Source organism: Megalobrama amblycephala, linkage group LG2 (genome assembly GCF_018812025.1).
Source record: "Megalobrama amblycephala isolate DHTTF-2021 linkage group LG2, ASM1881202v1, whole genome shotgun sequence".
In the NCBI taxonomy this organism is placed as follows: domain Eukaryota; kingdom Metazoa; phylum Chordata; class Actinopteri; order Cypriniformes; family Xenocyprididae; genus Megalobrama; species Megalobrama amblycephala.
The window spans coordinates 30,120,917-30,142,967 of NC_063045.1; the positions used below are offsets into that span (position 1 = coordinate 30,120,917).

Here is a 22,051-nt window from a genome sequence, read left to right on the forward strand (position 1 = left end):
GTTTTGTAGAAAGCCTTTCTTTAAAGTGAATTTCATTTGGTAAAAAAAATTGTACTTTAATTTCAATCACTGTTTCATCAATTGCCCGGATTTAATAAAGAAGCAAATATAATCATGATGTGGAGGCGCCGGCGCGATTACTTGCACGTGAACTGGAGTACGTCTTGCAGGCTAAATGAACCGAAACTGAGCGTATAGGCTGCTTGCCTCACAGACATGAGAAATATATCTATAGAAAGCTTGAATTGTCTACCTTTAAACAAAATAATTCAAAACGAAAGAAGTAGGCTACTCTCTGATTATGTAATCTGAATGAAATGTGCCTCTCTAGGCGCGTCCATTATGCGGAGATGATGAGAATCAGCAAATGTCAACTTCATCTTTGCAGCCGACACTGATTCAGAAAATATTTGCTTATTTAAATATGTCCTTGCTGTTTCTGTCATATTCATAATCATTATTTTTGCCGGTTCTTTATGGCAAGCTTTATGTGTGTGCTTGAGTGCTATATACGCTAGCAATTACGTAAACGCTCATTATAATGGTTTATTCTCTCCAGTATTTAAGAAATAAAACTAATATAAATGATCAGTCAACTAATGGCTTAAATGAACAATTTGTTGAACATTATTTTACATATTTGCGATGTTTGCCTCACTTTTGTCTACTTTTAAATGAACCGAAATCAAATATGCAACTGTCTGATTATGTAATCCATATATGAAAGTTGCATTTCTCTCGAAAGGCGCATCTACTGTTCTGTTGAGTCAGCGTCGTCAACTTCATCTTTACAGCCGACACCGACTCAGAAAACATTAATAAAAAATTAAATGTCAAATTTTTCCCGACACATTCATAATCATTAGGCTACTTTTGCTGGTGCTTTGCAGCAATCTTTACGCTTTATGCTTTAGCGCACAGACTAAATTAAGTATTTTGTATTTCCCTCATCTAAAATATAAAGATTGGTATTTTTTCTGATGTCTGGACTGTATTTTCAGGTGTTTTGAAAAATATAAACAGATGATTCAATATATTGGTAATAAATAGGCTACATATGACAATTAATATTTCAAATTCAGATTTCAAATGTCAAACACCCATAACGTTGGAGTTGCGCAAACAAGTTTATTTATTTGCTAGTAGGTTGTGTATTTTAATAATCAGAAACATAAATAAACCTTATATGACTAAACACTTAACAGTTGTGATCTGTGTTTGAGATAAATGAGTGCATGGCAGTATATTATATATTACACACACATATATACATACATATATACACATATATACATATATATAGTTCACTCTTCTTACAAATAATATTATGTGAACTGGTGAATCTGTATAGATTGTCTAAACAACATTAACCCCTCCCCCCCTATTATTGTTGATTTATGACTTCAGCTCTAACCTTACATTTCAAAATGCAACAATTACAGCTGTTTTGCAAAATGTCCCTTTGCGCCTCCTGGCGGTCATTTCACCAACTACTTTGCAATGCGACTGGTTTATTTTTGCCGCAGTGGGTAATGCTGTGGTAATAGGCACTCTGGTTGACTACCATCTGTATAAATATAAGTTATGAAGTAAAATATCTAGCTTCCACCAGACTGCCTTCCGTATTCCATGTACGAAGAAAGTGTAAAACTCTTGCAGTTCAAAAATCTTACGCTACGTCCTACACCTTCCCTATTCAACTTACGGAAAAAGTGTAACTGACGTGATGCCAGTTTACACTTTCTTCGTAACTTGAATACGGAAGGCGGTCTGGCGGAAGCTAGATATTTTAATTCATAACTTGTTAAATTTTGATTTTTTTTTTTTTTTTTTTTCCTTTCTTTACACAAATGCATCACTTTGTTTCAGAAGGCCTTTTTTAACTCCCTGGAGCCATGTGAGTACACGTTTATGATGGATGGATGTAGATGGAAGCTCTTTCTTCAGCTCATACTCATGACCCCTGTTCACTACAATTACAAAGCTTGGCTGCGTTAGGATATTTATCAAAATATCTTTGATTGTGTTCATCAGAAATAAGTCATACACCTAGGATGGCTTGAGGGTGAGTAAAGCTTGGGCTAATTTTCACTTGAAAGTGAACTAATCCTTTAAATGGCAAAGTTTTTGTCACTCATGGGTTGCTGGTTGTGGATCAATAAATGCCAATAGGAGCCGTTCTGCTGACATGCTTCTCTACATATCAGAGAAGCACATGGTGGCTTTTTTAGGAAACAATGAACTTACAGTGTCTGTTCCGAGTCAAATTGAAGCAGTACGGCAGACAGAAGATGCTGGGCAGACACTATTTTGAAAGTGGTTAGCAGCTTTGCTTGAGTTGCCGTGAAGCTGATTCGCCTGTAGGCTGTGACGAGACATCTGTTCTGTGTGAATGGACTTCTGGTTGCCCTTGTATTTTTTCAGAGTTAAAACTGTACCTGCACACATTACCAACATTGAACTAACAAGGCAGGAAACCTAAAATAATACAAATACTGTGTTTCTCGCAGCAGCTGTATTTTGTTTAATGAGTTTTCCTCACAAACTCTAAGGTTGTTTAAACCTTCTACATCAGAAAATGCTGTGAATCCATTGATGTGCATCGCAAGGACACAGCAGGAAAAACACAAAGGTTGGCGACAGTGTCAATCCATTATGTGAACAAACATTGAAGAAACTTTAACTTTTGCTCAAACACACTTAAGTTGACCAATGGAAATTTCAGACAAGCAGGTACAGTTGTGCATTTTGTAATCTATTTCGCTGTATTTCTGCTTGACTTTCAAATGGACTCGTATTTCACATTTAAATGGCTATTTTGCATTCCTATCCATCAAATGCACCATCAAAGCTTTCTATAGCGTATAAGCAGCCTAATCCTTGTGTAAGCAATGTTTGCTCTTTTCAGAAGAGGGTTCTGTGTACATGCTAGTCTCCATTTAATCTTGTGTAGAATAAAGCACCACTTTTGCAGTGTTTTAACACACACACATACAAAATGAAAATGGGAAACTACTGATTATTTCCCTGATGTGAACTCTTTAAAAGTACAAAACAGAGTTGTCCAATTATCATTATTACAACATAAAACAGCCCACTAAGGGGGGTTTCTTCAATTATGCACACTTTTATGTCAAATAATTTGATTTTAATTAATAGACTTCAACATTTCAACATTATTTTTTTTATATAGGAATGTCAAATTAAAATGGCCTTGGAATATGATTTCTTACCTTCATTCATAATAATAATAATAATAATAATAATAATAATAATAATAATAATAATAATAATAATAATGCTACCTTTTCAACTATTTTAAAATGTTTTTTATGCAAATTATTACCATTTCTTAGTGCTGGTGCCATTTCCGCCAAAACAATTTTTCCACTAATATATATACATTTTAGTTTGTGCACTTGGGATTACAGTGCAAGTGAAGTGAAGAGTGAAGCATGATGGAGATTAAATGAGACATGTTCTATAAAGACAAATCAAGGTAAATAATTTGTGAACAAAAGCACCCATAGTTGAAGAAACACCCTTTTTGATTTTGTACTTGTACAGAGGTGAGACCTCATCATTGAGGTCTATGAAATGCATCTTTCAGTCTTAAGCTTATCCAGTGTTTTAATACATTAGATGAAATGTAGGCTACAGACATGAATGCACTGAACTGCCATTAAGCTGCTGGTACCGTTTGCTAGCATTTATTTGTGTGCGAAGCAGGATTCAGCATTCGTCTGCATCAAGACCGCATACCAATTCAAGATCAAATATTTCAAAGCATAGATCTTAACATTGCAGTCCGACACACTGAGATAAGACAGGGTGCCAATGAGGGGGTGCTAGGGTTGGATATCGTTTCAACTTAAACGATTCCGATTCTGATTCTGCTTATCAATTCCAATTCTTATCAATTCCTAATTTCGATTCCAATAAGATTAAAAAAATAAATAAATGAATAAAACTTTAGATATTTACATTTTTTCTAAGTCTCATTGCAAAACATTTAATTGTAGCCGAATACCATGAACAAAAATCAACAGGCTAAAGAACACTTACAACAAGGAACTTTTGCCTGTGGTTTAAAAATACCATAGAAAAACAACTAGACTATTTAATATACATTTCAAGCATTATTAAAGACAAGTAAACAGTAATTAAAAGACAACAAATAAACAAATTCGCAATCACACAAATAAAAATATGTGAAAGGTACGACTGTAATAATCAGTGTTTTCAGATTTTCAGGAATTCAGCGACAGAAATGTGTAATCAAATGTAAAATAACACTGCACTTTATAAATTAAATATACATTACAAATATAGTTACAAAAGTTATTCAGTCAACAAGAGCAAGTGAATTTCACTGGTCCAAGCAAGTCTTTTGTTTTGTTTTTTGATTAACATTATTATAGAGACAGCAGCAGGAATATTAGTGAGTGATTTTAAGAACTGCACAGATCCAATATACTGTTATGTGTTTACTTTGTCAGCCGTTTACGCTCACTTAAGTCATAACTTAAGTCATAGTTTGTTTGTTTTATTGTCCATTCAAGTGCAAAAGGTTGCGGAAGAGAACTTAGTTCAGTAACGCTCACTAATCAGTATGACAGGCGCTCTTGCATTTGAATGGTTTAACGTCATATTAAAATGCACACAAAGGAATCGATGAGGCGAATCAAATTTTAATTTTATAACAAGTATCCAATTCCAGAATTGGAATCAATTCGATTCCAGACCCTATGGGGTGACTAAATGATTTGTTGTAATTCTTGACAATAACAATAAAATAAACAAAAAAGTAAAGTAAAATGCGATATTAAGAAAGTAATTTGCTGTGATATTCTAAAGTGCATAGGCTAATCCTGTGATGCAGATGTGGTGGAGGTGGGGAGTCATAAGAATTCTGGAACCTAAAACATGGGTACCAAAACATTTAGAAAATCCCTGTACTTCCCTTTCTATCCATATCAGAGATAACAATCATGCATCACTTACTTCTTAGCGAGGTCGTCTCCGGGTAGGACTGTGTTCCCGTCTGAATCGCTGAGCGCCCCCTCATCTTCGTCATCACCGACCATCCTGAGAAGGAAAGGAGAATTTGGCCAATTGCCCAGAAAGACAGCATGACCTTTTCCACAAATTTGCCCTGTCATATTGAGTTGCACCCTCAGTGCTGCCCTTGTATTTTGCAGACAGGGCAGTAACATATCTAGACAAGGGAACAACGGTTTGAACTACCAGTATTTCACAATCCATACAGCCTCAGAAAGAAATTGGATCTTTACACAATTACTTTTCTTCAACAAGTAGAAAGGCTATAGGTTAACCTAAATGCAGTATAACTTATCAACAACTCTAAAATTCCATATTAATGGAATACTACTTTAAACCAGATGTATTCTGCACACAGCGCAAAGCCCCGATTAATCGAAAAAGAAACTTATAGTTCATTTTAATCTCTCAATTGTATGTTTTGTTCAAAGATGTCCATGCTGTACTGAAAAACAATTAGGCTAGATATCATTTAATCATTCTTTAGATAATTCAATCAATCTAATTTGTTCTAACAAGCACATCTTCATCTTTTTATTCGATTTAATAGGCCGGCAGCAGTTCCACTCCTGATTCCACACTGTAGTATTGTTGCACACACACATCAGAAGTGATACTCAAATTAATACGGTATATTACCCACTCATAATCTAAAAGGCATTAAATGGCAGGTTTTTTGTGTTCTGCTCACCTGTGGTATGGCGTACTGGGTTCGTCTATCTTCATCAGCCCATAGTCCTTATCTGCCGGGTGATATGTGGCCAAAATGTTCATTTCATCCCATTTCTGTGACTTCTTCCTGAAAGAAAAGGTCCAAACACAGAATTAGAGATAAAGCTATTAGCCCTGATGCAAATATTCCCATTGAGATCTGCTACATTAAACAAAGGACTCTGCCCCACTTTGAAACTTTATGGAGTACCTTGGAAACGGAGGACACAAAAAAAATAGCATCAAGTGGCATACATAGCCTAATATACCGACCCTTTAATGATATAAATGGAAAGACTGGCACACAAGGCCCTCTCTCATGTCTCAAGTCAATGTTTCCCAATGCATTGAACTCTATGAGCTATCAAGCTACAGCGCTACCCCAGGTGCGATGTTGTAATGCAATGCACAAAGTACAATACAGGCACAAAAAGCCAAAATTAGATAAAAGCTTATTTGAGTGAAGGGGATGAAAAGCAGGGTAATAATTTGATTTAGATAATATTTAAAAACAAAATAAGAACATTCTTCTTTAGTAAAATAAAGCAGTCTATTTCATTTGTATCTTTATTTTATTGTATTTATTTGTGCTATTGTTAGTAATTTATTTGTTCTTATCGTTTTTACTGTTTACTTGTCTTTTTTAAATTCATTTTACTGTTTGAAATCAAGCTTTCTTGTGCTTTGTGTTGCAACAAAATTACCCAATTACACTGAGTTAGCAAATATTTGTGAGATAATTGTAATGGAAATTGAGTGTTTATATAAGGGAAAAAAAATAAAAAAAAATAAATAAATAAATAAAAATAAAAAAAACTTAAAAGCTTTATCATATAGCTTTTGAGAAAAAAATCTTTGATTGCCTAGACTTTTAATGTACATGTATTTTAATGAAAATGGCATCAAATATTGATACTTTTCAAGGTATCGTATCGAAGTTTGAAATTCCAGTATCATAATAACACTAACAAGTACGGATAATTTGTAATGATCATTTCCATATGACTAGGAATTAGAATTAATAGAATTAATAGAATAGAAGTAAATAGAATCAATTTTGATTTCATATTGACTTCAAGAATGTATCAATACAATTCTTTTTACATTTTAGCCTTATTTTAAATGGCATATCAGTGTTGTTACTGCTAACTTAAACTAAAAAAAAAGGACACCGCCATTGTTCATGACCACTCCCTCAAACCCCAGTTGTCCCATTTTGGACCGAGGTATTCGGTGGGCCAAAAACCACTGGCCGATCATGCCCCGGAAGATGGCTGAAGGGATATCTGTATAGTGAGATGGGACAGAGAACTCAAACATCCTTAGATCACAATTTCGTGGAAAATTAATAGAAATGCTCATTCTTTCTAAAGAAATGTGACATGAACATGATATTTTATCAAGATTTTTCTAAATGTGTAAGCCTTTGGACTTAAAAGTTGTTCACTCCTGTGATCGCAAATATTTATTTGTAAATATTTGCAGTATTAAAGAGTTAGTTTTGAGAGTTATTTATTGCGGTGTTATAAAGTTGTTTCCATTGGTGTAAGATAGGGCTGAAACGATTAGTCGACATTATCGACAACGTCGACAATAAAAAATTGTCGACAAATATTTTTGTTGTCGAATAGTCTCTTGATCTCATACGACATATTTGAAGGGCCTGCAATAACGCGGTGTAACCAGTGGGGCGCTGTAGCGCAATACTGTAATGCAGCCCTCCCGGATCCAATTCAATAAAAGAAGTCAGCGCTTTGGAGAGCATAGTGCAAACGAAGTCGAACCCGTTAAATGTGGGAGATTAACATAGCATAAACATAACAAACATAACGTTTAGCATAACTACAGAATACTGTCATGCAGGGCCACCAACTCTCATTCAAACTCACTGTTCTCACGCCACACGTTCATTTTCTCACAAAGTGAAAGATGCATCGCAGAGCAAAGAGGACACAGACAACGCACCGACAGATCAGGTTACTTTTGATATAAAACTGTCTAAGCTTTTAAATTCAGTCAATATTACTACGGGATTCAAACAATACTTGTGGTTGTGACGCTGTTTAACGTTGTGTGGCAGATCGCTGTAACACCTCGGTTCAAGCGGCATGTGAACCTATTCCTCTCTATTACAGCGCGAAATAAACATAAATGAACATCAAAAAGTACTTACTGAACTTACTGAAATGAATCCATCTCTATTGTAATCACTTAATCGGAGTTTTAACCGCAGAAAGAAGTCAATAAAACTTGCAAACAAATATATCACACAAAATGTAACATTTACCTCAGGAAAGCCATTCAGTGACCATAAACTCGATATATATTATTATATATATATATATATATATATATATATATATATATATATATATATATATATATATATATATATATATATATATATATATATATATATATATATATATATATATATATATATATATATATATATATATATATATATATGTGTGTGTATGTATGTTGTTGTTTCATTTTTCAAAAAAAACCCCACATAATTAGATTATATTTTTTTAACTTGAAGGATATTGGTCTATTCAGTTGGCTTGAAAATTATTAAAAATACACTTTTAAAAGCTGAAGTGATTTCCTTGTTTTATTTACTAGTTAAAGTACAGTATAACTCAATATTTGAACTAATTGCTAAAGTAGAATAATCGAACAAAGCTTACTGATTAACCAGTGCAATAATCGATGATTAGTCGATTAATCGTTATAATAATCGATAGATTAATCGATTATCAAAATAATCGTTTGTTGCAGCCCTAGTGTAAGAACGGTATGCAGTTAATAGAAGTCCGCTCTCTATACACTCTACATAGCGCTTCATAGCCATTAAATAGATACAGCATTTACAGCAGCCGTTTCAGCTTAGCACCGGTATGGCGGTTTTTGAAAAATACATATCAGTCTTGAAATTGAAACCGGTTTACCATATGAACCGGTTTACCACCCAGCACTAGAGTATCCTATAAATAATTTTACACAACAAAAAGAAGGCTTCAAAAAAGATTGTATCGGTGATCGTATCAGCAGATACTGCTTCCTGTGATCAACGATCGGTAATCGGCTCTAAAAACCCTGATTGGAGCACCCTTAAATGTGTATTTATTAATCACAATGGTTAGCATAAGTAGCCTTTAGCATTGCATATAAATATATTTCTGCCTCATACAGTAATCAGAATCCGCATCGGATCACAAGGACGTTATATCAAACACTCGCTGGTGTTACAGTAAGTTGAAGTACTAAAATTGACTAAAACTGAAATAAAATAAAACATAAAACTAATAAAAATGACAAAAGCACAGAAAAATTACTGAAACTAAAATTAAAATACAAAAAAAGCTACTTAATAAATAATAAAATTATTTAAAAATTAGGGCTGTCAATCGATTAAATTTTTTAATCTAATTAATGACATACTCTGTGATTAATTAATCTAAATTAATCACATACATAGTTTTTGCTGTGAAAGTATTAAATATTTCAAATCAAATTAATCAATAAATAATCAGCATTAGTGACATTAATGGGCGCAGGCATCTCGTAATGCCTAGTGTCCGTTTTTAGTGTCGTACATCTGCTGTATTTTTAACATAATGGTGTTTTGCGATGGCGGTTTATATGTTATGTCTGAAGAGGCTATTTGCAAAACCTCTGCTAACCCTCTGTCTTCTGTCACCGAAACTGGTCTGCAGGACATTGCGATCCATTTAGCAAGGGAATTGGTCAGTCGGTCACATACAGATTTGCTAAGTTTGCGTTTCAGTGTTTGCTCCAGTGTGGTTTGAAGATGACGTTGACTGCTAGAGTTGGTATCACGGGACGTGCTAGGTCGTACCTCCGGATTAACGTTAACTCCTCGATGCTTTGCATTGATGTGGTACTTTAGAGTGGACGAACTCCGGTGATATGCAAATTCCTTGCTGCAGACATTGCAGACGACTTTATTTTTTATCAACACTTCCATCAGGCCGTTTTTTATAAGTAAATGTTCCAATCATTGATCCAGGCAGCGCCAGCGCGTTCTCGTCTCCCTCCTTCATTTTACAGTCGAATGGTGGCTAGAACGGCTCCAGGTTCAAAGGTCAATACAGAATGGATTAATCTGCATTATTTTTTTTAATGCGTTATTTTTTCTCAGATTAATTAATCGAAATTAACACGTTATTTTGACAGCTCTATTAAAAATATTACTAAAATAAGTGGTAACTTATTCTTGGTACCACATTCACGCCAGAAATGATCCCTTTCTCATTGGTCCATTCAAGAATGTGCATCCACTGTGTAGACTGAGTGGCGAGAACTTTGCATTTGACCATATGGACCATAAAGAAGTGTTACAGCGAAGCTAAAGTATGACCTCAATCAATTGATTATGGCCTTAGCAGCTGCAATCAACACCCACTCCACACAATGATAGAGCCACTTCAAAACACAAAGCATTTTATTGGCCTTCAAGCAGTTTAAACTCTGACATGCTTCAAAACTGTAACTAAAGCAATGGTCATCTATAGTCAGAAAAAAAAAAAAAACCCTGCAAGTGCATTTAGTGACATGAACGCAGTAGACTGGACCACTAATGCATCTGCAGTAACAGTTTTTGCCAATCCACATGGAAGAAGAACAGTTACACAACCAGCGTTTGGAAGAGGTGCTATGTAACAAAGCAAGTGTGGAAATCCACTCAAACCTGATATAGATTTTAAAACATTATTTAAACTGCAGCATTTCAAAATGCCAAAGCACAACCAAAGATACTGTTGTTTTGAGAAGAGGATTATTTTTAGGTCCCTTTTAAGGAGGTCCTGGAAGCAATCATTGCAAGATTTACTGTCCTACTGCGCACAGGTCTATGCATCAGACAAAGATGAAACTAAAGCAGGACTGGCGAGGACCAATCGAGTAATGCTAATCTCTTCAGAATGGATGTGCATGTTCCCTCGTAAAATAATCAAGAGATTAGTTTCATTCATGTTAGAGGCAGAGGCCACCTCAGTGGTGAACAGCGATTTATTCTGTGTCACGTGGGAGCATACGGTGCACTGTTGCATGTAGTAGGGGTCATGATTTTACAGATCATGGGTTACAAAAACAGTACATGAGCAGCAGTCTATAGAGATTTATTAGGAGAACAAGCACAATACAGTGTAAGGAACCTGTCTGGGGTTAAGAGACCAGAATGCTGCAAAACCTTATAAATCAAACAATATTTTATCTCCATGGGAGTCCTGGAAAACAACAGAGTTCAGGCAAAAATGAGATCTACAAGATGTCACTTAAAATAACAAAAATAAGTTGCCAAAGTCTATTGCAGGTGTTTAAAAAACAAAAACATATTGTTGGGAAAATAATGCCCTCATATTCTTACAGGATAAAGGTGGGATATATTCAGTCATGTCCTTAAGGATTTCTGATACATAGATTTTTTAAGTAGAGAGTAAAAACAAAGTCACTGACTGAATATTTTTTGACTTCTGTAAGCTGGAAATACTGAATTGAACAATTTCCTAAAATGTGACCATAATTAGTGTTGTCTGTTAATACAAGTATCGCTATAGAGGGTATGCACGTGACAACCATTGGCCGTTATGACTGTGGTTACGCCCACTTAGTGGTTTTCAGTGTGAATGCTGCGAAAAACACACAAAACTCATCCATAACGGGAAAAAGATTTGCAATTGCCTACAAATAGTTTTGACACAAAATCTGAGGTATATTTTTACAGAATGCCGAAAGCTACAGAAAAAAAAGAAGCAAATGGATTGCTGCAATTCACAGAAACAACTGGACTTACGGCAGAGAAACGTGGATTTGTAGTTATTTGTCAAAACGTTGGATTTTGAGGAAATCATACCCTATATATTGTATTGTTATATATTGTGTTGACAAATCATCAATTAAATATTTGCCATCTTATATTCTGCATAACTGGGTGTTTTTAAATAAACACTGAAAAAAGCGATACAAGTTTTAGGGCTGGACGATATGACAATATATATATATATATATATATATATATATATATATATATATATATATATATATATATATATATATATATATACATTGATAAGTGATCACTCCAATTTAGACTTACCTATATTATAGTTACAATAAAGCACATATAAATGTCAGGAAACACGATTCCTGGCTGCATGTCAATATCCATGGATTAGGTTTCTTTGATATGTTATAAGGAACACTTTCAAGCCCAATCTTTAGTGTAATCATTTGTTTTACTCGCGTTTTCACAGTTTCCCCTATTAAATCCAGTCATGCAGCAGGTTCTTTTCCCACTCAGTCCAGCTGAGGGAGCATGTTCTGGCGGGAAAGTGACGTCCTCTATTATCGAACAGTGGCTTATCAGAATTGGCTGATAATCACTTCCTATGACTTCATCGTGGTCAAACACATAAATAAATAAATTATATATATATTATATTATATTATATTATATTATATATATATATATATATATATATATATATATATATATATATATATATATATATATATATATATATATATATATATATGTGTTTGACCACGATGAAGTCATAGGAAGTGATATATATATATAAATATAATATGTGGATTCAGCAAAAAGTTGTAAGAAAATTAACCTCATTCAGCAGCAAAAATATGTGAGAGGTACAATAAATTTTGGTAATAAATTTTGTAATTTTTGTAATATTTATAATTATATTGTAAATTTAATAATTTAATTTATTGTGACAAATTACTATATTTAAAATAATAATTAATCGTTAAATCAACTGCTACTTATTTTTCTTTAGAATTTCGCCTGTTGAATTACAAAACTGAAAAAAAAAAAAAAAAAAAAAAAAAAAAAAAAAAACAAGGAGAGTAGGAGATACCCGTGCCATATCTACAGACCAAAATATCAGAGACTTGGGGGTTAGCCAGTAAGCAAAAGCCTAGCAACCACCTAGCATGCCTTGACAACCGCATAACACACCAGAAGACACTTAGAACACCTTAACAAATGCCCTGGCAACCACCCACACACTAGTATTGTGGTGGTGGTTCTGCACGAGTCAAAACTCTAGTTTATTATACACACCAAGTGGTTTTATAGAGTTCAATTAAATATTTCTTAGAAATCACTTGAGATTTCAAACTGAATTGACCAAAAGAAATAAAGCAATATTTTGGAAGAATTAATAGTTTTCCATATTTTCCAGAAATTAAGTTGTATCGATGTATAAGTGACATTTTATTACATTTAGAAATGTAAAATAAATCGAAACATTTACAAACATTATAATAACTATATGAGTTCCTCTCACTCCACAAGAAATCCTTTGAATTTTACTCTATCCTGAACAGAACAGGAATAAAAAAAAAATATATAAGTATAAAACAAACAAACAATTATAAACAACATTTATTATAAACACCCATTCTAAAAATTATTTAAAGTGAAACTGAAACTATCAAGATCTCGATTCGAATCGAGATTTGATTCAATGAATTCAATAATTAAATTTTCACTGGCCCCAACACAAAAAAGTAATAAATCAATAAATTGTTTTGTTGTTTTTGACCCATATTGTATTGTAATAAGTTTATGACGCCAACATTTTAGATACCAGTGAAATGTAACAATTCTGACTTCGAATTTCGATACCACAGCTAAAACTACTAATATAAATTTCAAAGATTATTAAAAACAAGTAAACAGTCAATAATAAAAAAAAAAAAAAAAAAAAATCAAATTATAAAACTACAAGCAATAGAACAAAGATACAAATGAGATAAACAGTGCTTTTGATGTTTTTCAGGGAGATCTAACAATAGTTTATGTACAGAAAATGAATAAAGTAATCGAATGTAAAATAATACTGCTTATAATCTTCACTGTATAAATTAAAGATTAAGCCCTATTAAAGATGCAAAACTTATTCAGTGAAGAGCATTCCATGGATGTTGAAGGTTCTTTGTGGAACCATTAATGCCAATAAAGAACCTTTTTTAAGAGTGTAGGTGCATCACTCAATATTTTTTTAAATAGGGTCTAATTTAGTGTCACTGCAGTCGGCTCAGTGGTCTCACAGGACGGGAATTCGGTAATAAGTGCCATTCTTACAGTGTGTCCTATTTTCCTAAGAGTGGGAGAGCTGGATTCAAGAACGATGTCTTCTGGCGAGAGAGGAAGAGGAGGCAGAGGAAGTCAGCAAGCCAAAGAGAACACCTACATACAGACGACAGATGCCACACTGACAACACAACAACTCCATAACCAAGAGGTTTAATGTCTCCTTTATTGAGGTTTCTGAAAAATCCTGTTCAAACGTTGGTCGAACTAAAAGAACAAATCAATATGTGTGCCGAATATAGATGAAAGCCAGTTGGCTCAGTTAACAAGAAAATGGGATTGTCTTTATTTCTGTCTCATCCTTGATATGAGACAACTTCTCTGACCTCCAGGAGAGAAGGTACATCAACAGAGAGACGGACATCTACAACTTCTATGAGTGTCTCTGGAAGAGTGAATGTCAAAATGAATGAGATCAATTTTTACATGCGTCGTCCTCCAGGCAAAAAAAGAAAAAAGAAAAAAAGAAATAAAAAAAATAAAAAAATCACTCATCTAATTTTACAAATCTGCAGTGACAGCTGTGTTTTATGATAGCCAGAGTGAGAGGACAAGTGTTGTTATTCCCTTTATGTTGAAATGTTTTGATTTGACTTAAAGGTGCAATAGGTGATTCTCTACAGAAACACTTTTGTTATATTGGTTGAAAGTCTCCTCATATACTGATAGAAATCACTATGTTAAATGGTCTAAATGTATTTTATAAATATTGTGTGGAAGGCTTAAGACCATAAAATGTTCATCCAATCATTACATTCGGTCTGAATGAAAGAATACGATGTCCAACCTGCCTGTCAACGTATATTTTTACATACTTTCGCATACCCTGTTCACTCAGACATCACATCATCAGCACGTTTCATGCTATGCAAAATTTAGACCTCAGTCACAGAGCACCATAAACAAACAGCAGCCACTGTTTACAGTTCCAACCGATTCAAAACAATGAGCTTATGCTGCGTTCACGCCATAACTTAATCAAGAGATGGCAACTTGTGATGTTCTAACCAGAGCTGATCACGTCCTCAGATTCGGATTTATACGTTTCCATGTCAACAGTATCAACACTGAAATTAATCTGCAGCAGTCAGGTACAAGCTTTCTGTTGTTTACATTCATTATTATTGTAATATTGTTTGCTTTGAGACATGAGGTAGTTTAACGCTGTCTCGTGACGCTTTGCCAAGAACAACTGTGTGTGCGCGTTCATGTGTTTTGGAGTAGGTGCTTTTTTTTAAAGCAATTTTCAGGGGAGGTGAGATCGTATGCTTTCAATGCTAGTGGGCTAACGTTACCATTTCCCAGATTTCCTACTGCATATTTAACTGATGTGAGCCTCCTTTTAACAATGTTCATGTTATCTAAGAGAAATCACATTACCTTTTTTTTAGTGTCTACTGTGACATTATATTCATTTGAATTTATTTAAAAGACTCACCCAGTTAATGCTTAAGTCATGAAATCATTTATCTTAAAATATAAATGAATATGAATTGGTTTTAAGACATTTCTAACCATTTGAAAACCCCAGGCTTAATGATCCACTTTATGTATGTAATAATGTTATTAATGATTTTTGCATTAGAGCATGAAAGTGCATAAAGTGCATTATAACATGAAAATATCAGTTTTGAATTTTTATGTTTGGTCAAGGTAAAATGACTGACTCAAGACACTTTATACTTTTGCTACATAAATCATATCACTGGACCCTATTTCACATAACGTTACCCACTGGAGCTGTGCATCTGGTAAATAACGGTTTCAAATCTGATCAGACTACAGCTGGTTAGTAAAGAATAAGTCGGATTTGTGATCATTCCATTTGGATGGTTTATTGACATGACAGGTCAGTGGCTAACCTATTAGCAACCTATGCTACAAACCCAGTAATCCAACTGGAACAAACCAGTTAAACTGAACCTAAAGGACTGGTTGAGTGAATTAGTTCAGGTCAACATCATTTCAGAGTTTGATTGACAGGTCTCATGCTGACTGTAACACTGCTATAGACGCCCTGTCTGACTGATTTAACCTGTTTTAAAGACCATTTAACGTTACTCACTGTTGGTCGTCTTCAGAGTTTATAGGGGGTGCTGGTTCTGGGGTGTCCTGGACTGGCTCTTCGGGTCGGGCTTTGATACTGGATTTGTTCTTCAGAATCCCTTTAATGGGTCGCGGTGCTGCCATAACCGTCAAACCCACCCACAACTCCTCTTTTGCACTGTTTACGCCTCAAACAAACGACTAAAACACACCGAAGCGGTTCAGAAACAACACTCTGACCTAATTTGTTAACCGCTGATGTATTGCTTGCCTTAAGATTAAAGTTAAACGTTGTTTGTGACTAAAGTTTGTGACCGTTGATGACTTGAATTCTGCCAGAGCTCACGCACTTGCCCATTTACAGCGAGCGAGGAAAGGAAATAGGGCGCCGCAGTCAGTCTCGCACTCTTTTTCATCGCGAGAGTTGCAGTGTTGCTATAGAAACGTAACTCTAATGTGTCGAGAAACAGTCGCCATGTTTGTTGGGGCGGTGAGGTCAAGTCCATGCGTCACACTTGTGAGCAATAACGAGGTAAACTTTGTTTTGAGCTTTAACGAGGTAAACTTTGTAAAGCATCAGTTTTATTCATGAATATCTCATAAATGCTTAACAAATATCATAATAGATATGAATAGACCTTAGTCAAGGTAGCGCCATATTTAGTGTTTGACAGGAAAGAAAACGGGAAAACTCGAGAAGTAGCCTACAGAGTGTTAAAGTCATCACGAAATCAAAGCTGACAGTTTTTGTTTTCTATTTTTATGGAATATTGCAGCATTTATTATAAATGATTTGTCATCTTTTTTTTTTCTTTAAATTCATGTGCCCTTCTGTAATATCCCTGCCAACACACCCATGTGGGGCCCATAAGGGTTGGATATGGGCTGGTGAGTGGGCCCCATCTGGGCAGCCCAGATGGGGCCCAGTTAATTTTGTCCGGGGGTTCCATGGTGGCCCCATGTGGGCAAGCCCAGATGGGCTGAAGTTGGGCTTCACATGGGCCCTAGCTAAAACCCACACGGGCAACCCAGGTTTCTCCCATCTGGGGCCCACACTTACCTGTGGGCTGATCATGGGCCCCTGCTATTCTACCTAAGGGTAATAACCATTATTATTATGGGCTAACAAATTCATTTTTGGGGATTTATTTTACTGTCAGCCCATACAGTTCTGTAACCTGTGTTCATATTTTTTTACACAGCCAATTTTACCGGGTCTGGTGGACCCACCACATTATTAGGCTTTTAAATCAACACAGCCATAACAATTCATGTAAAAAATACTTGACAGATGTTTACTTTAGCCATTTACCCCTGTGAGATCGCATTTATGATAGTTTGTTTTTTGTGAGAAACCAAGGAAATTCAATAAAAAAAAAAAAATTGAAAAGATTTTATCATTATTAGTGATTATTTCTTAGAACTTAGTCAGAATAGGTGAAAATGCTTGAAATGTAACAATTTTGTAACTTTGTGTGGGAATAGCAGGTGCAGAAAGACAACACTCCCGCACACAGATGGCCAATGAGTTTGTGTTAGAAAAAATAATAAATAGCATATTTTTTTCTTTTAGCAACCTTTAAAACGGGTCCCAAAGACCCAAACACCTTGGGTTAAATGAGCTACAATAATAACAAGACCAGTAATACAATTAATGACCTTTTTATTTAAGTAAAATTAAGAAAAACATTAAGAAAACTCTCATTAAGAAAACTTTTGCTCAGTGTTCCCTCACTGTTAGAGACAGGATTAGCTACTTTCCACCTCAAATGAACCCGAAGCCTGAAGTCCTTGTTAAGGGGTTGCCTGTTGGGCCTGTCTATTACCCCCCAGTCCCTAGCACCAATGAGCCACTTGGAGACCGCCTTCTCTGCATCTTTACAGGTGATTTGGCTGGTCATGGTGCTTTTCTTTAAGCCTCCTGCAAGAAACAAATATAACAGTCACTTACTTTATATGTGCCAACACAACTCTCAGCCAGGACTGTAAAAACCACTATGTAAAGAAAAGTGCTATATAAATTAAGATTATTATTAGAACTACACACATACTCTTAAACACACAAGTTAGGCAACTTACTTGCAACTCCATACACAGTGGCTACGTTTACATGCACCAATTTTCACCAATCCGAATGAATTGAATCTGATTGCAGATCTGTTTACATGTACTCTAAACATTGTAATCTGATTCAAATATCCGTTTGTATGTGTTTTATATACATTCTGATTAAAACGTTTGCGCACGCACTGTGCGTGTGACGTCATATCAGTCACACATGCGGTAACCCAGGTTGCGTCAACAGACGATTATCATGTATCGACAATAGCAAGAGATATTGTCAACAGCTTCAAATCTTGGCAATATTAAGAGGATTTGGTATTTCCAATTAATGTAGGCCTGTTACATTCTTCTAGTCTTATTATAACTATTAGGTTCAGCTTCTTTTATTATTAAATTAATATTATATGTGCTGTGAGGATAATAAAAGATTAGGCTATTAGCTATCTTTAAAAATGATTTAATATTTTTTTAGGTCTATTATTACAATGAATTATAGCCTATAATTAAAATTATTTAGAGTGTAGGCTATAATACTATTTCCTAACACTGCAGTCATCAATGAAAATTAAGTGCAGCGTTACTTCAAGCACCGACTTAAAAAAAAAAAAAAAACTGTTTAACACGAAATAATAATAGACAAATAAACTGGCGAATAAACAAAGAAGTTACCCAGAACTCAATGTGGCGTGACGTCAGATTCGTATTCTCTATTATTCTCACTTGTTCCACTTGCCTATATGTACAGCCACCAGATAAATAATGGAATAAATTATTTATTTATATACCGTTACCAGCATATTATATTGAAATTCATCTCTGAGAGAATATGCTCCGTTAATGCAGCGTCAGACAGCTCCGTCACTTTTTACTTTCACTTTCTGTGACTTTTTCACCAGCAATAACTCTTGCGCAAAGTTTGCACGTTGCTTCTTTTATGATATCCATTGGCTCCCCTTCTTGTTTTTAAACGGAAAGATTTCCAATATTATGACGAAGGGATACAACTATGCCACTGCCTGTTGGCATCTTTTCAACTCAAGACGTGAACGTGACTTTGTGCACTGCGTAATGCGTGTCAACATTGCACTGTGCATGTGCCCCAGAGTCTTCTGAGAACGAATGAGAAAGTAGTCGGATTCAAGCGTTTACATGGTCATTTTTTGCTGTTGGATTGGATTAGAAAAAGAATAAACCACCCCTTCCAATCCGATCTAAATTTCATTCGGATCAAGCTCAGTCGGATCGATTAAGGTGTTTACATGAACATCTTTTAATTTGATTGAGCTGTCAATCCGATTACAAATGGATTATTTGGGTGCAAGTAAACATAAGCAGTAAATAATGTTTATAAGTTTGGGGTATTGTGACAGCTTTCTAGTATCAGTACAACTTAAAACATTATCCACATGCACACCTACCATTACTTCATACAGTTTTAAGGCCTTGAACTCTCTCTTCCCGTTTCGGCCCACAAAGTTGTACTGCCAGTTGGATGGAGGCCATGGAGGTGTCAGCAGAGATCTGAGGGTGGATGGAGCCGGTGGAGGTGTCGGCACAGATCAGAGGGTGGATGCAGCCGGTGCGCTGTAAAACAAAAAAACAACACAACTTTGAAATGAATAATTTTGTTGTGTTGGTTCAGCAAAAATCCACACTGTAAAAATCTTGTACAACAAAAAAATCTTTTAATACACACATACATATACATACATATTATATATATATAATTTAAATCCTTAAGTACTTCTGTATCCAATAGACATTAAATGTTGAATTGGCTCAACTACAAAAGATTTGGTACAGAATAGTTTTCTCCAGAAAACAAATAATGTCAAGTTGAATCAACCTTACATTTTCTTTTTTTTTACAGTGGAGGTGATGACTTGAGGGTGGATGGAGGTGTAGGCCTGATGGGGCTCATCCTCACTGGACAAAATCACTCGCCTAGAAATCTATAATATACAAGCACAATCAATGAGTTTAAGTGTTTTAAAAACAGTTGGTTAAAAAATATATACATAAAAAATATATACAACTCTGGTATCTACACTCTAGATACCAGAGAGACCCTCACATTGATCCTTAACATCTGTTCCAACACCCCATGCTCCCTTCAGGCATGCACACATCCATTTGTATACATCTCTTTTCCCCCCAAAACATGTGATTGTTACTTTTATTAACTGATTACATTTAATATTATTTATTTCTTAATCGTATATCTGTTGTCTACCTCCCTCGTTTTGACAGCTTTGAGCCAAATACACTTAACAAAACTCCCACAAAACATGTCCTTCCTGTGTCATTGGGAAATTTTTCACCATCCATTTAGTAGTAGTAATTCAAATAGCCTCACCTCTTTCTGCGCTTCACCCTTCCCATATTCTCTGTAGAATCGGACTCGGTTGGTACATCTGTGTTCATACTCGACTAATTTTGTGCAGGCAATTTCATACGTTGCTGTGGGAGACATAGTGGCAATTAGTTTCATTCAGAGCAAATTTTACACTTTCTAATGACACCCACAACCTACAAACAAAATATATATATTAAATTAATTATTATCAGTAAGTGTATAATATTTAAAACACATTGGAATAAATGAATAAACTTTTAATAGAAATAGAAGATAACTAACTTACTTCTCTTGTTAGAGAAGAGTCAACATTTTTTGAGTGCACACCCACAAAATTGTCCGAATGCGCCATGTGCAACATGGATTGGGTCTTCTGACCTTTTGATTGTGATTAATATGTGAAATATGAGAGAGTTAAGACTGTGCTTATTTTGAAGAAAAAAAAAAGGGGGGGGGGGGCTCTCTGCTCGTTCTCTCCGTCACTCAGTTAACATGCGCTCTATCACAAGCGCAGCAGTCATCTACATCAGTCATAGATCACAATAACTGATCAAAACCAGGCTTTGGCGGGACAAAAATTTGTTTTGTCGGCCGCTAAAAAAAATACACGCAGGAAAACCCTGTTAACGTATGGTGATTTACGGTAGAAATCTAAAGGCACAAGTTGACAAAATATAATGAAATAACCACCTTAATGTGTAATGTTGACATTTGTTTTTTTATTTTGACATTAAAGCTTACATGTTAAGGGAGCAAACTGGCCCAAAATCTCAAAATTGATCACTGCATGAAAAAAACGATGTTTTCACCTGCCGTGTCTCGAAGTGCAGCAGAGTGCACGCACAATATATTTAAGTCAAACACTCAAAACAAGCTCAAATGCTACTGACTTAATAAATTAAAGTCGTCTGTTCTTTAACCAGGTTTAAGCTACATTTGCTAATGCACAAACATTTGCTAAAAGCTATCCTCGTAACTAATACTTTCCAAAAAAGCTTTAGGTTAACATCATGCGGTAAAATCATCCCCAAGTTTATTATACTCTTACCTGCCTTTTGTCCACACGACGACACCGGTGAACTCGAGGATCCTTAACGGACAGCAGACTACTGAAAAGGCGGCAAAGTTGTTGCTGGGCAGATTCTTTCGCTCGGCGATGGGGGTGGAGCTTTCCAGATGTGCGCTGCACAGAGTGCGCACTGCTTACGGTTTGAACATTTTGTGGGGAAACCGTTAGCAAACTTGTCTTTTTGAAACTCGTACAACGTTCTTAAGACAATTGTTTAGCTGCAGTCTGCAATTTGGCGCTCTAGCGATTAATAAACAGAATTCTTCTTGCGGAAGAACACTGCAGCCGGAGCTACTTGTTTATGTCTATGACGAGTCACGCAGGGACTTTGCTCCTCCGCAGCGATTCCTACTTGACCGTCCTGAAATAGTCCCAATATAAACACTTATTATAAATGTATACTGATTCGGGGTAAGACAAAACACGGTTAGGAAAATGGATTGTTAGATGGATGGATTGAAAATGAATGTTGCACATTTTCATTATAAAATTTAAAACACATAGATACTGACAAAACAATCTTAAAACACACAAAAAAGTTACAGACAGCAGCTAATCTAATAAAATTTGTATAAAAAGTGGACCTAGCCCAGAGCCT

The 22,051-nt window shown here is 35.2% G+C and overlaps 1 protein-coding gene and 1 long non-coding RNA gene across 3 annotated transcripts in view; both read right to left on the bottom strand.

Moving 5' to 3' along the window:
* The window catches only part of ppp1r2 (protein phosphatase 1, regulatory (inhibitor) subunit 2), a 41,644-nt gene extending 25,284 nt beyond the window's left edge, over positions 1-16,360 (bottom strand). The window contains exons 1-3 of the mRNA XM_048169894.1: positions 15,984-16,360; positions 5,753-5,860; positions 5,005-5,088 (exon numbers count right to left, since the gene is read on the bottom strand). Of these exons, the coding sequence (XP_048025851.1) occupies positions 5,005-5,088; positions 5,753-5,860; positions 15,984-16,108 (317 nt within the window). The 5' untranslated portion in view covers positions 16,109-16,360. The remainder of the gene's footprint in view (positions 1-5,004; positions 5,089-5,752; positions 5,861-15,983) is intronic.
* A 1,250-nt stretch (positions 16,361-17,610) lies between these two features.
* On the bottom strand, positions 17,611-21,719 carry LOC125255013. Of its 2 annotated transcripts, XR_007181813.1 has the most exons (5): positions 21,433-21,719; positions 20,385-20,488; positions 19,880-19,980; positions 19,447-19,612; positions 17,611-17,885 (listed from the first exon to the last, which is right to left on the bottom strand). It is a non-coding gene; the product is annotated as an uncharacterized LOC125255013 (long non-coding RNA). The 2 variants fall into 2 exon arrangements; XR_007181814.1 differs by lacking the exon at positions 19,880-19,980.
* Between the last annotated feature and the right edge of the window lie 332 nt (positions 21,720-22,051).